The sequence below is a fragment of the Suncus etruscus genome, chromosome X (assembly GCF_024139225.1).
Source record: "Suncus etruscus isolate mSunEtr1 chromosome X, mSunEtr1.pri.cur, whole genome shotgun sequence".
Classification (NCBI taxonomy): Eukaryota; Metazoa; Chordata; class Mammalia; order Eulipotyphla; family Soricidae; genus Suncus; species Suncus etruscus.
The window spans coordinates 74507875-74521169 of NC_064868.1; the positions used below are offsets into that span (position 1 = coordinate 74507875).

Below are 13295 nucleotides of genomic sequence, written 5' to 3' on the forward strand. Positions count from 1 at the left end.
TTTGTAGAAGGTTTCTCTCCAGAGTAGATCAAGAGATCTTAATAAGTTGGTGCTTAAAGTAAGTTTTCTCTCTCAGGAAAATCCATTTTGGTGCCAGAACTTACTGTTGAACAAGGGCAGACCCCTTGTTCATCTTAGAACTACATCATCTTAGAACTACAAAGAAAGGGGGAGCTAGAGTGATAGAAGAGCAGGAAGGCACTTGCCTTGCACACTGCCAACTCAGGTTCAAATCCTGGCATCCAGGGTCGGAGAGATAGCACAGCAGTAAGGCATTTGCCTTGCATGCAAAAGGATGGTGGTTCAAGTCCCAGCATTCCATATGGTTCCCCAAGCCTGCTGGGACGATTTCTGAGCATAGAGCCAGGAGTAACCCCTGAGCACTGCCGGGTGTGACCCAAAAATCAGATCCTGGCATCCCCAGCACTTCCAGGAGTGATTGTTGAGTGCAAAGACAGGAGTAACCTCTCTCTGCACTGCTGGTTGAGGGACACCCTCCAAAAAAGAAAACTATGTAGAAGGATCCAGAGAGATAATACAGTGGAAGGTGCTTACCTTTAAGCGGCCAACCTGGATTTGATCCCAAGCATTCTGAGTGATCTCCTGAGCCTTGAGTGTAGAGTTGGAAGTGAGCCCTGAGCACAACAAGGTGTGGTCCCCCAAAACTATTAGGGCCAGAGCAATAGTACAACAGGTAGGGTGTTTGCCTTGCACATGGCTGACCCGGATTCAATCCCTGGCTCCTCATATCATTCCCTAAGCCTGCCAGGAGTAATTTCTGAGCACAGAGTCAGAAAAAACCTGAGTGCTCCCAGGTATAACCTAAAAACAAACAAGCAAAACTGCACTGAAGTTCCATATACGTTCTAGCTGTTTCAAAGTGAAGGGGTCAATGACAACCTTGTCAGGGTTTGTTCTCGTGCATAAAAAAGGAGTTACGATGATGTTTCCAATCTCCTATGAGGATACAGTTTCAAGCCACATCTACTCCAAAGCCATAGGTGCATGCACACACAGGAAGAGAGAGAGGAGAGAGAGGAGAGAGAGAAAGAGAGGAGAGAGGAGAGAGAGAGAGAGAGAGAGAGAGAGAGAGAGAGAGAGAGAGAGAGAGAGAGAGAGAAGAGAAGGCAAGAAAGCTCAAATTGGGTAATCAGGAATATGAAACAAGATCTCAGTGGGCCCATAGCGTTAACAGCAGGCTAGAGATTATGCTTTGCATGCAGATAGCCTGGGTTTGATTCCTGGAACTGCACAGTACTACCCTGATCCCTGTTTCTGAGATTCTGGAGCACTGTGCATAGAGTAGATGCTGAGCACCACTAAAAGTGGCCCCAAAAGGCCAAAGAAGGAAAGAGAAGAAATTCAGTTATACATAGTCTAATGCTATGAATAACTTTTGAAAATATTTTCAAAGAGGCAAAGTTACTTTTACTATGACTATGACTAATAGTTGTTAACATGAAGAATATTGGCAAAGTGCTAGACACCCTTGCGGGAGTAAGGATACACTAAAAATCCCACCAATCCTGAGAGTAGAACTATTGTTACTTCCCTAACGGGAGTATGATGCTATGGGCCAATGATACTGTTACTCCCAGAAGAGTTGTAATAACCTGTGCTAGGAGCCTGGGCCACTCTTATTACTGTAGCAGTAGTATGAGCCTATATAATGAGCCAAGTCTGCTGTTACTCCCATGTCACAGGTAGGAAGACTGAGGCCTAAAGGCAATATTAAGTAATTGGCACAAGGTGAAAAATAACCCTAAGAGTGAGAGAGAACTGAGATTTGGACATGTGAATTCTTGCATCAGGATCCACACTTAAACCAAAACTAACAGGACCGGAGAGATAGCATGGAGGTAAGGTGTTTGCCTTCATTGCAGAAGGACGATGGTTTGAATCTTGGCATCTTATATGGTCTCCTGAGCCTGCCAGGAGTGATTTCTGAGCATAGAGCCAGGAGTAACCCCTGAGCGCTGCTGGGTGTGACCCAAAAACAAAAACAAAAAAACAAAAAAACTAAACAAAACAAAACCAAGACTAACATTTCTCTACCAAAAATGTTACTAATATATATATATATATATATATATATATATATATATATATATATATATATATATATATATATATATACCTCTTGGGTTCCTGGTCTGTGCTAAGCATGCTTCATAGGTTATTTCATAACTTGTATGTTTGTGTGTATGTGTGTGTTACCAGGCATACAACTCAGAGCCTTACACATGCAGAACAAGTGCTTTACCACTGAGCCACTTGATCTGCCATTTAATTTTCAAACAGCCCCGCACAGAAGCAATGGTACAGTGGATAGGGTATTTGCCTTCCATGAGGCCAACTAGGGGTCAATCTCCTACACCCTATAAGGTTCCGGAGCATTGCTAAGGGTAGTCTCTGAGTCCAGAGCCAGGAGTAAGCCCTGACTACCACCAGATATATTCTCCAAACAAAACAAAACAAGTTCCCTCCACCCTGAAAAAATCCCATAAGGTGACTCCCAAGCCCTTCCTGAGGCATGAGATATGAGACAGATAGGCCAAATGGTAACACTTGTTATGCACACAGCAGGGAGACATACTAGAAAAATAATGCCATGCCATGTTCCAGGCCATGTCTGCCGAGAGCCTAGTGCTAGATATCTTAAGGTCTCAGTCCACAAGTGTCCATGGTAGAAACATGACAATCAACTTTCCTCTCTTCCCAGTTCAGAGAGATAACCGTCACCTGCAGTGGCAGTCAGTGTCATGTTCTTGGTTCCTCTCCCTAGAGAAGCCCACCCACCAAACTGTGTCCAGAAAACCCTTCTCACAGTGATGCCCTCACTGACCCTGGAGAACCTCGTTCAGGCCCAGGATACATCATGGTGCTGGAGCAATAAAACAGTGGCTAGAGGGGCCAGAGCAACAACACAGAGGGTAGGGCATTTACTTTGCACATGGTCAACTCAGGATTGATATCTGGCATCCCATATGGTCCCCCAAGTCTGCCAGTAGTGATTTCTTAGCATAGAGCCAGGTGTACCCCCCCCCCAAAATAAAGAACAGCAGCTAGGGCACTTGGCTTACACAAAGACAACCCAGGTTTAAAATCCTGGCACACAGTGTCAGCCTCTGAACATCACACAGAACCAGCACTGAGCCAGGAATAAGCTCTGATGGAAGGAGGGAATTGAACCTGGGACTCCTTATATTCTCTAGCCCTTTCAGCTAGCTTTCTAGTCCCTCACTACTAGATATTTAAAAAAAAAACTTTAGGTGATGCTCAGGGGTGACTCCTGGCTCTATACTCAGGAATCACTCCCAGTGGTGCTTGGGGGACCTAATGGGAAGCCAGGATCAAACCCAGGTTGGCCACCTGCAAGGCAAACACCCTCCCCGGCTGTACTATCACTCCAGGACCCTCAATGTTAATTTCTTTGTGTGTTTTGCTTTTTCGCTTGGAAACTGGTTTTTGATACACACACACTAGTCAGTCTTTACTGGGAACCAAGAACCTCTTCCCTGGCTTTCTTCCCAGGTGACATCCATAGGACAGGGATAGAGCCAGGTTGAGGACAAGAACTGGGTGAGCCGGGTCAGCTTACCTCCACCTGCAGGCTTGAGCATCCTTTCAGGAAGTCAGTGAGGTTTGCGATGCAATCAGCTTCACACTGGGGCTCTGGGCAGTACTAGAGAAATATCATCAAATGTCACTGGTGGAATGTGCACACACCATAGATCAAACAGACCATATTCAGTGGTTTTTTTTGTTGTTGTTGTTGTTTTTGGGCCACACCCAGCTGTGCTTAGGGGTTACTCCTGGATATCTGCTCAAAAATAGCTCCTGGCAGGCACGGGGGACCATATGGGATGCTGGGATTGGAAACAATCACCTTAGGTCCTGGATCGTCTGTTTGCAAAGCAAACACCGCTGTGCTATCTCTCCAGCCCCCAGTTTTTTTGTTAATGCATTTTATTTGTTTGATTGTTTGTTTTTAGGTGTTTGTGGGCCACACCTGACTGCACTTAAGTGTTACTCCTGGCTATACATTCAGAATTCGCTCCTGGCATGCTCTGGGGACCATATGAGATGCCAGGGATCCAACCAAGGTCGGTCCTGGGTCGGCTGCATGCAAGACAAATGACCTACTGCTGAGCTATCGCTTTGGCCCTTCATATTCAGTTTTAGTTAAAAATTAAATCACCAGGGACTGGAGAGATAGCATGGAGGTAAGGCGTTTGCCTTGCATGCAGAAAGATGGTGGTTCAAATCCTGGCATCCCATATGGTCCCCCGAACCTGCCAGGAGCGATTTCTGAGCGTAGACCCAGGAGTAACCCCTGAGCGCTGCCGGGTGCGACCCAAAACAAAACAAAACAAAATAAAAAATTAAATCACCAAAGGTTTTCATGCGAGGGGGGATATCATTGGTGTCAACCCAGGAAAAGTAGATCCCCTGAAAGAAGTGATGCAAATTTTTAAACGGTCGGTAGGTTGCTGTTTTAAACGTCACAGCCTATTTCTGCCTCCAGCCATTACTCCTTCCAGCTCCTTCTTGGGGCTGTGATGGGGGACGAACAAATTGAAGAGAGCCAATTGCTTGGAGTCTAGCTTTAATGTATACAACCTGACTCCTCCCTCTTTTAACGTAAAACCTGACTCCACCCTCCTCCTCTTCTTCTTCCTCTTCCTCTTCCTCCTCCTCCTCATTGCTCTAAATATCCCCCACCATGCCTTTGTAATTCTCTACGATTGACCCCAGATCAACATATTGGGGTCCCCTCACTCACCCCACTTTAACACAGGCTGTCAGGTGGAAGAAATGGTATGTCAGTCTGTCCGTTCAATGATAATGCAGGTCAGTTCAAAAAGGCAAGAGAACACCCAGGCAGTTTTCAGGCTGACTTTAAGAAAATATTTCTTGGGGCCGAGCAATAGCACAGTAGTAGGGCATTTGCCTTGCATGTGGCCAACCGGGGAAGGACTCGGGTTGGATTGCTGGCATCCCATATGGTTCTCTGAGCCTGCCAGGGACGATTTCTGAGTACAGAGCCGGGAGTAACCTCTAAGTGCCACCAGGCATGGCCAAAAAAGAAAGAAAAGAAAAAAAGAAAAGTTTTCACAAAGCAATAGCACAGTGGGTAGGGCATTTGCACAAAGCTGACCTAAATTGGATCTCCAACATCCCATATGGACCCTCAGGCTGCCAAGAGTGATTTCTGAGAGTGAAGGAGTACCACTGAGTGCTGCTGAGTGTGGCCCCCAAAAAGGAAAATATTTTCTCAGGGCTGGAGCTAAAACTCAGTGCCTAGGGCATTTGCCTTGCAACTGGGTGACCAGGTTCCATATACAGCACCCCATATGGTCTACTGTGCCCAACAAGAGTGATCCCTGAGTCAGAGCCAGGAGTAAGCCCTAATTACTGTGGGGGAGGAGGGCAAAGCCAAAATAATAATGACAAAAAATTCTCTGGGCCCAAGAGGTGCAATTGTACAGGGGTTATGGAACTACCTTGCACACAGCTCACCCTAGTTTGATTCCTGAAAATAGGAGCACCACCAAGACCGACCACTAAACCTGAGCCTAGATTAAACTCTGAACATCACTGAGTGACTCCCGTCCCTCTGCAAAAAAAAAAAAAAAAAAAAAAAAAAGGAAAAAATGTCTACGACCTACGTATAAACTTACAGAACATGCGTACTTTAGAATTTACGCTTCCTGCTGATCGTGGGTGGCCGAGGTGAACACTTTTGGATTTTGAAAGGAAAGTCAGGTTAGTTTCGCTTTGAGGACCTGCTGCCTTGAAGCACGATTTCAGTTCCACTGTTTGGACAGCCCACCACCACCCCCTTGATGTTTGGGGTTGTGTCTCTGCGCTGCCTAAGAGCCTCTCTTGCTAGAATTCTTGCAGTTCTTTTTTGTTGTTATTTCGTTGGGGGGGGGTCACACCTAGCACTACCAAAAACTAACTTCTGGCTCTGTGCTCAAAAACTACTCTTGGCTGCTTCACAAGACCCTATAGAATGCGGGAAATTGAACCCAGGTCAGCCCAGCCACAGGCAAGGCAAATGCCCTCCCCGCTGTAGAAACTCTATAGCCAACTCTTGCTTTGAAAATATAATCACTGGTTTATCCGCAACTGGTCCTGGAAAAGATATCTCAATACTCCACAGATTCTCTCCACTTTCCAGACCTGGTCTTGCTGCACAGAGCCATGTCACCTGCATCTCCAGATAGAACAAGCTTATGATAGGGGTGTGTCCCTGGTCCCCTCTTTCCCAGCCAGTTGTAACCAGCTTCTACTATATTCATCCTGGAGACCAGTGACTAATGGACACCCTTTCACTTTCAGGCTTTGGCCAAAAAAGTTGGACAAAAATGGAAAAAGTGTAAGAAGGAAGGACCTGAGCCAGCAGGTAAAACAAGAGAACCTCAGGCCGCACCCAAGAGAGGCACCATCAGAGCTGTTATCTGCCTCGAAGCAACCCCCAAGCCATGCCTTACCTTTTCCACAGAACCAGGCCGAAGTCTGTTGATCAGTTTACAGAGCACTACCCCATTTTTCAGCGAGGACTTCAGGAACTCCTCTGGATCACCTATGGTCTTCTTGGGGGAATCAAGAACCCCCAAGGAGATAAGCCATGTGACGACTCGCTCTTCTGGATTCATGACTGCGGGTGGCCCACTCTGAACAGCTCTCTGGGGCAGCTGCGAAGACTGAGCCACATCCGCGATTGCATCTGCGCTCGGCTTCCTTTTTATGAGTCCTCTTCTTGCAGAACAAAGCTGGAGCACCACTTTTCACAGGCTACGGTGGAGGGAACCCACTTCACTGACAGGCGGGCAGTGGCAGAGCGCAGGCTCTGGGCGGGGCGGGGAGAGAGAAGAAATGGGGGAAATCCGGGGTCACCCTGGCTTTCTCTTTCAAAACCTGGGAGGCAAACTTAGGAGGAGAAAAGAAGAAGCAGCAGGCGCAATGCACAGTACCCGCCCCTCTGCAACACACACACACACACACACACACACACACACACACACACTCTCTCTCAACGCACACACCAGTTCAAGAAGCTCTACGGGAAGGAAATGAGGAGGATGGTGGGGAGGGAGGAGAGTGAAGGAAGCGGGTGCTCCGGGAAAACAGAGGTGAGCCAGCACTTTAGGGGACCTTGGAAATAAGACACTCTTCAGCCAGTCTGGGAAAATGCTGTCAATAAATAGTCTCGCCCCACTAAAAACCTGGCTTCTGTTACCAGGAAGATGCCAACTGGCTCGGAGGTCAGACAGTTTCTGGAGCTCCTGCGGAGCTGGGTTGGCACCAAAGGCTGCAAGGAGGTGACAGGGCTGAGAAGTTTATTCGCAGACATGGCCCGGCTAGGTCCCCCTCTCCTGCTTCCTCACAGACATGTCGGGTCATGACCATTCCTCTCAAAACACATCAGAATGGTGCGGTGACAATGTGCCAAGCCCACGATGATCGCGCCTGCTGTCAGCCATCGCTGTGTGCTAGCAAAAGCCAGGAGAATGGCATTTGGCTTTGCAGCCAAAAAGCTATGTTTAGGGAAATCGGCTAAGGATAACATCTGACATCCTGTTTACTTGCATTCTTTAGCGAGTCTTTTTCTGGACCGGGTTCCACTCCACCATCCAGCTGTGGGTCCCCTCGGAGAAAGCTCACACACAATCACAGAAGCAGGTGAAAAACACTGGGAAACAGAATGCTCGAGAACAAAAGAGCACTTGTCCTCTGCTTCTTCAACTAGAAGTGCACTTTGCAGTAAGAACAGCTGGTTTTCACACACACACACACACACACACGTGAGCACACACACAACATGTGTATCACCAAAGGTCTTTGCTGTTCATTCTCAGAAGCAGTTGCGTGTATCAGATTCGTGGGGTATTTCAGAATAGAGCCACTGTCAGAACTTCAGTTTAGAAAGTGCATGATCCTCGGCGACATTACTCCACTTTGGAAGCTTCTGTGTGGTTGTTAACACAGTTTTAGGCATTTACTAACAGCCAAAATAGATTTGAAAGATATTTTCAAAGCTTCCTCTTCTGGCTGTCATGTCACAACCTTTATCACATTTGACTCCTTCACCGGAATGGGACATCCCTAGAGGAGTCTTTTCAACAGTGTTTGGTTTTGTGGCTAGTTTTGCACTCAGGAATCACGAGTAAGCTCAGGAAACCATCTGGAGTGCCGAGCATCAAACCCTAGTCGGCTATGTGCATGCCCTTCCTTCTGGACTATCTCTCCACCGGTCCATCTTTTCTGGTTTTGTGTAATGCTCTCCTTTTAGACCTGAGAGAAAGTTCAATAGATGAGCACATGCTTTGATTACAAGAAAGGCAGGTTTAATCCCCAGAACTGCTGATGGCTCCTAAGCACTGCCAGGTGTAGCTCAAGAAATAAAAACAAAAGGGACAACAAACATAGTACAGTGGGTAGAACACTTATATGTTCAGTCCCAGATCTCATATGGTTCCCTGAACCCTACCAGGAGTGATCCTTCAGCATAAAGCCAGGAGTAAGCTCTGAACACAGCTGAATGAGACAAATAAACAACATAGTAATAATAAGAACAACAATGCTCCCAGCAGATTGCCTAAGAGCCTGCTACAAGGTGGATTTTTGAAATTGCTGAACAAAGGGCAGGCATGTAGCTCTGTGGTAGAATGCATGCTTCATATACTGAGGACCCTGAGTTCCATCCCCAGCACCTAATACAAGCTGAATGAACATGTGAATTCATATAGTGTACTGAATAGATCTAATGATAACAAGGCTTTATGTTTGTTTTGAATGGCTTAAAGCAAACATCTTTCCTAGCTAGTTATTTCTTCTTTCTCTTTTTTTCTTTTTTTTTTCTGTTTTGGTTTTTTTTTTTGCGGGGGAGGGTTGGGTCACACCCGGCAGTGCTCAGGGGTTACTCCTGGCTCCACGCTCAGAAATTGCTCCTGGCAGGCTCAGGGGACCTTATGGAATGCCGGAATTCGAACCAATGACCTTCTGCATGAAAGGCAAAAGCCTTATCTCCATGCTATCTCTTCGGCCCTTTTTTTTTCTTTTTTTTAATCTTTATTTAAGCACCTTGATTACAAAAATGATTGTAGTTGGGTTTCAGTCATAAAAAGAATATCCCCCTTCACCAGTGCAACATTCACATCACCATTGTCCCCAATCTCCCTCCTACCCCTGCCTGTATTCGAGATAGGCATTTTACTCTCAATCATTGACATTGTCATCATAGTTGTCAGTGTAGTTATTTCTCTAATGGCACTCATCACTCTTTGTGGTGAGTTTCATATCATGAGCAGTCCTTCCAGCTCTCATATCTATTGTCTCTGGGCATTATTACAATAATGTCTTTTATTTTTCTTAAAACCCATAGATGAGTGAGACCATTCTGAGTCTTTCTCTGACTTATTTCACTCAGCATAATAGATTCCATGTACATCCATGTACAGGAAAACTTCATGATGTCATCTCTTCTGACGGCTGCATAATATTCCATTGTGTGTATGTACCACACTTTCTTTAGCCATTCATCTGTTGAAGGGCCTCTTGGTTATTTCCAGAGTCTGGCTATTGTAAATAGTGTTACAATGAATATAGTTGTGAGGAAGTCATTTTTGTATTGTGTTTTTGTGTTCCCAGTGTATATCCCTAGGAGTGGTATAGCTGGATCATATGGGAGCTCGGTGTCCAATTTTTTTTTTGGTTTTTGGGCCACACCCAGCAGTGCTTAGGGGTTACTCCTGGCTATCTGCTCAGAAATAGCTCCTGGCAGGCACGGGGGAACATATGGGACACCGGGATTCGAACCAACCACCTTAGGTCCTGGATCGGCTGATTGCAAGGCAAACACTGCTGAGCTATCTCTCCCGGCCCTCAGTGTCCAATTTTTTGAGGAATCTCCATACTGTTTTCCATAAGGGCTGAACTAGATGGCATTTCTACCAACAGTGAATGAGAGTTCCTTTCTCTCCACATCCCTGCCAGCACCTATTGTTCTTATTCTTTGTGATGTGTGCTAGTCTCTGCATCTAGCTAGTTATTCATGTAATTATTTTTGAGTACTGGGGCCATGCTTCATGATGCTCATGGTTAATTCTTGGCTCTGTGCTCAGGTATCACTCCTATGTCTCTCTGGGGGCCATATAGAGTGCCAGGGATCCACCCTGGGTTAGCCATATACAAAGCAAGCATCCTACCCACTCTACTAGAGCTCCGTGCCCTATTTTTTGCACTTTTTTTTGCTTTTAGGGCTACACCTTACCATGCTCAGAGGTCAGGCCTGACTCTGTGCTCAAGGATCACTCCTGTGGTTCAGGAGACCTTATACAGTGCCAGGGATAAAACTCAGCTTGATTGAGTGCAAGGCAAGAACCCTCCCTGCTGTACTATCACTATGTCCCCTGAGTAATATACTTTTATTATTATTATTATTGGATTTTACATGTGTATGCACTTGTGATACAATAGTGCACATACACAATTCAAGTAAACTTTTCCTCACCACACAAATCATTGTATTGTCTTTAACAAAAACAAGAAGAAAAAAAATAGTTTTCTTTAAAGCAATTCCCTTTGAGTCAGCAGGTAGAGCTTGCCTTGCATACAATCGACCTGAATTGGATCCTCAGCTTCCTATATGGTTTCTTGAGCTCACCAGGAGGTTATCCCAAGTACAGAGCTAAGTAACTCCTGAAAACAACCAGATGTGACCCCACAAAAATCAAATTCTCTTAGAGAAATATGAGGGGGAGAAGTAAAGAGAAATACATGTTTAAAGGATGACACGGGCTAGGGCTGGAGTGACAGAACAGCAGGGAGGGCTAACCCAATTTCAATCCCCAGCATCTTAATATGTCCCCTGAGCACTGCAGGAGTCATTCCTTAGTACAGAGCCATGATTAAGTCCTCAGCACCACCATGTGTGGCTGAAAATCCCCCCCACACACACACAAATAAACTCAGAGGCCTGTGCAGAAAATGTAAAGTCCTCAGTGTCTTTTCGAACCCTTTTTCCATCTCTTCCCCCCCATTCTGTATTCAATCTCTTTTTATTCCTGAACACAGTATGTAAATGAATGGAATACAGTGTTTCCCTTCTTTTGTTTTATTGCTTTTGGGCCACATCCAATAATATTCAGAGCTTACTCCTTGGTTTTGTTTTCAATGATCACTCCTGGCAAAGTTTTTGGGAACCACATGCAGTGCCAGGGAGTGGGTCTTGCATACACAACTTGCATGTGGCCTACTTGCCAAGATCTCTCTGGCTCCTTCTTACCTTCTTCTGTTCTAAGCATCTTTCACTCAATATTATTTTCAGATCCATCCAGGTGTTTCTGTCTATTGATAATTCTATAGCAAGGACTCAATATTTTTGGGGGGGGAATCATACCCAGCAGTGCTCAGGTGTTACTCCTGGCTATGCACTCAGGGATCATTCCTGGTGGTGTTTGGGGGATCACATGGGATGCCTGGGTTTGAGCCCAGGTCGGCCGTGTACAAGGCAAATGCCCCATCTGCTGTGTTATCACTTCCAGCCCCACAACTTGATCTTTAAATTTTATGTATTTATACTTAAAACCAAAGAAAGTATAGTCAATCAGAAAGAATTTTGTTGGGCCGGGCGGTGGCGCTAGAGGTAAGGTGCCTGCCTTGCCTGCGCTAGCCTAGGACAGACCGAGGTTCGATCCCCCAGCGTCCCATATGGTCCCCCAAGCCAGGAGCGACTTCTGAGCGCATAGCCAGGAGTAACCCCTGAGCGTCACCGGGTGTGGCCCAAAAACCAAAACAAAAAAAAAAAAAGAATTTTGTTTTGAGATTTTGGGGCCGCATGCAGTGATATTCAGGTCACTCCTGGCAGTGCTCAGCAGATCATTTGGGATACCAGGGATCAAACCTGGATCAGGTTTATGCAAGACAAACACCCTACCTACCCCTATACTATCACTCCAGCCCCCAAAGAAAAGTTGTTCTTATTAGAGTTTTGGCCATCATTGGCTATACTCATGGGCTGAATCAAAGGTTTTAATCCAGTTTTGCTCTGTGGCCAAACCTATGTAAAAGGGGTTAAAATCCAAAATCTATTTGTTGCCAGGTGACTTATATGATATTTTCAAACCAGTCTACTTAAATGCAATTTCTATGGCATTTAGATAATTCTCACACTTACTTAAACTGTACTGTCCAGACAAAGCAGATGGTATTGTCAAGGTCTGACTTATATCCTCTGATGAATAAATTCTGAGTAATTTCAAAAACCCAGCCTAGTGCAATACAGACTAGAGCCTACTGAGGTCACCTAGATAAAAATCTGTCTCATTGTACTCACTGGCTAAAGTAAATCACTGTTGAGTGCCAATCAAAATGACAAGGCCACCTCTTCACAGCAGAGAAGACAGTTTTAATGCTATGATGATTGACAGTTAAGTTTGAGGGGCATTGGCCTTAACTGCAGTCAACTCGTTATGATTTCTGATGACCCATATGGTTCCCTGAGCACCACCAGGAGTGATTCCTGAAATCCAGTGCCAAGAGTAACCCCTGAGCATCATTGTTTGTGATCTTTCTCCACCTCCCCCCCGAAAAAAGCTAGAAAATTAAATTTATACAATCAATGTAAAGAAATCAAAGAATCATGATATAATAGGAAGCTTAAGGTTAGCATGACAAGGCATAGACACCAAGCTGGAAAGGGAAATAAATAAAGATAAAAGGGGTTCATAGCAATAGCACATTGGGAAGGGCTTTTGTCTTGCATGTGGCAGACCTGAGTTTGATCCCCAGCATTCCATATGGTCCCCTGAGCTCACCAAGAGTGAGTGATTCCTGACTGCAGAGCCAGGAGTAACCCTTAAGCACTGCTGGGTGTGGCTGAAAAACAAAATAAAAGGAACTACTGAGCTGAGTGACAGGACAGTGGATGAAAGACTCAGATCCTAATGCTATAGTGAAATCACACTGGTGGAGGGTGGGAGGGAGATCTGGGTTATAACTGGTCATTTTCAGTGGGTCGTTTGAAATCTCACCTACATAATGGGTCACATTAGGTAGCTGACTGCAGCTACATCATGGAAATGGCAAAGGTAAGGGATAGTGGCATTTAAAAGAGGTGCATAAGCAGGTGCCTTCCTCCTTGATGCCTCCCCTGAGCTGGGGCAGGTAATAGAAAAGCAGCAATTCTCATCTTTGTGAGGTAGCAGACCTTGAAGGCAGGCTCTTTGCTCCAGGGATAAAGTACAAAGCAACAGTTCTCAGACCTGGATGCCAGCAAAGAGCAA

At 45.5% G+C, this 13295-nt stretch overlaps 1 protein-coding gene across 1 annotated transcript in view; it reads right to left on the reverse strand.

Annotated features, from left to right (window-relative positions):
* ARHGEF6 (Rac/Cdc42 guanine nucleotide exchange factor 6) overlaps positions 1-6703 on the reverse strand; it is a 208368-nt gene extending 201665 nt beyond the window's left edge. The window contains exons 1-2 of the mRNA XM_049766604.1: positions 6501-6703; positions 3602-3685 (exon numbers count right to left, since the gene is read on the reverse strand). Coding sequence (XP_049622561.1) covers positions 3602-3685; positions 6501-6665 — 249 coding nt within the window. The 5' untranslated portion in view covers positions 6666-6703. The remainder of the gene's footprint in view (positions 1-3601; positions 3686-6500) is intronic.
* Between the last annotated feature and the right edge of the window lie 6592 nt (positions 6704-13295).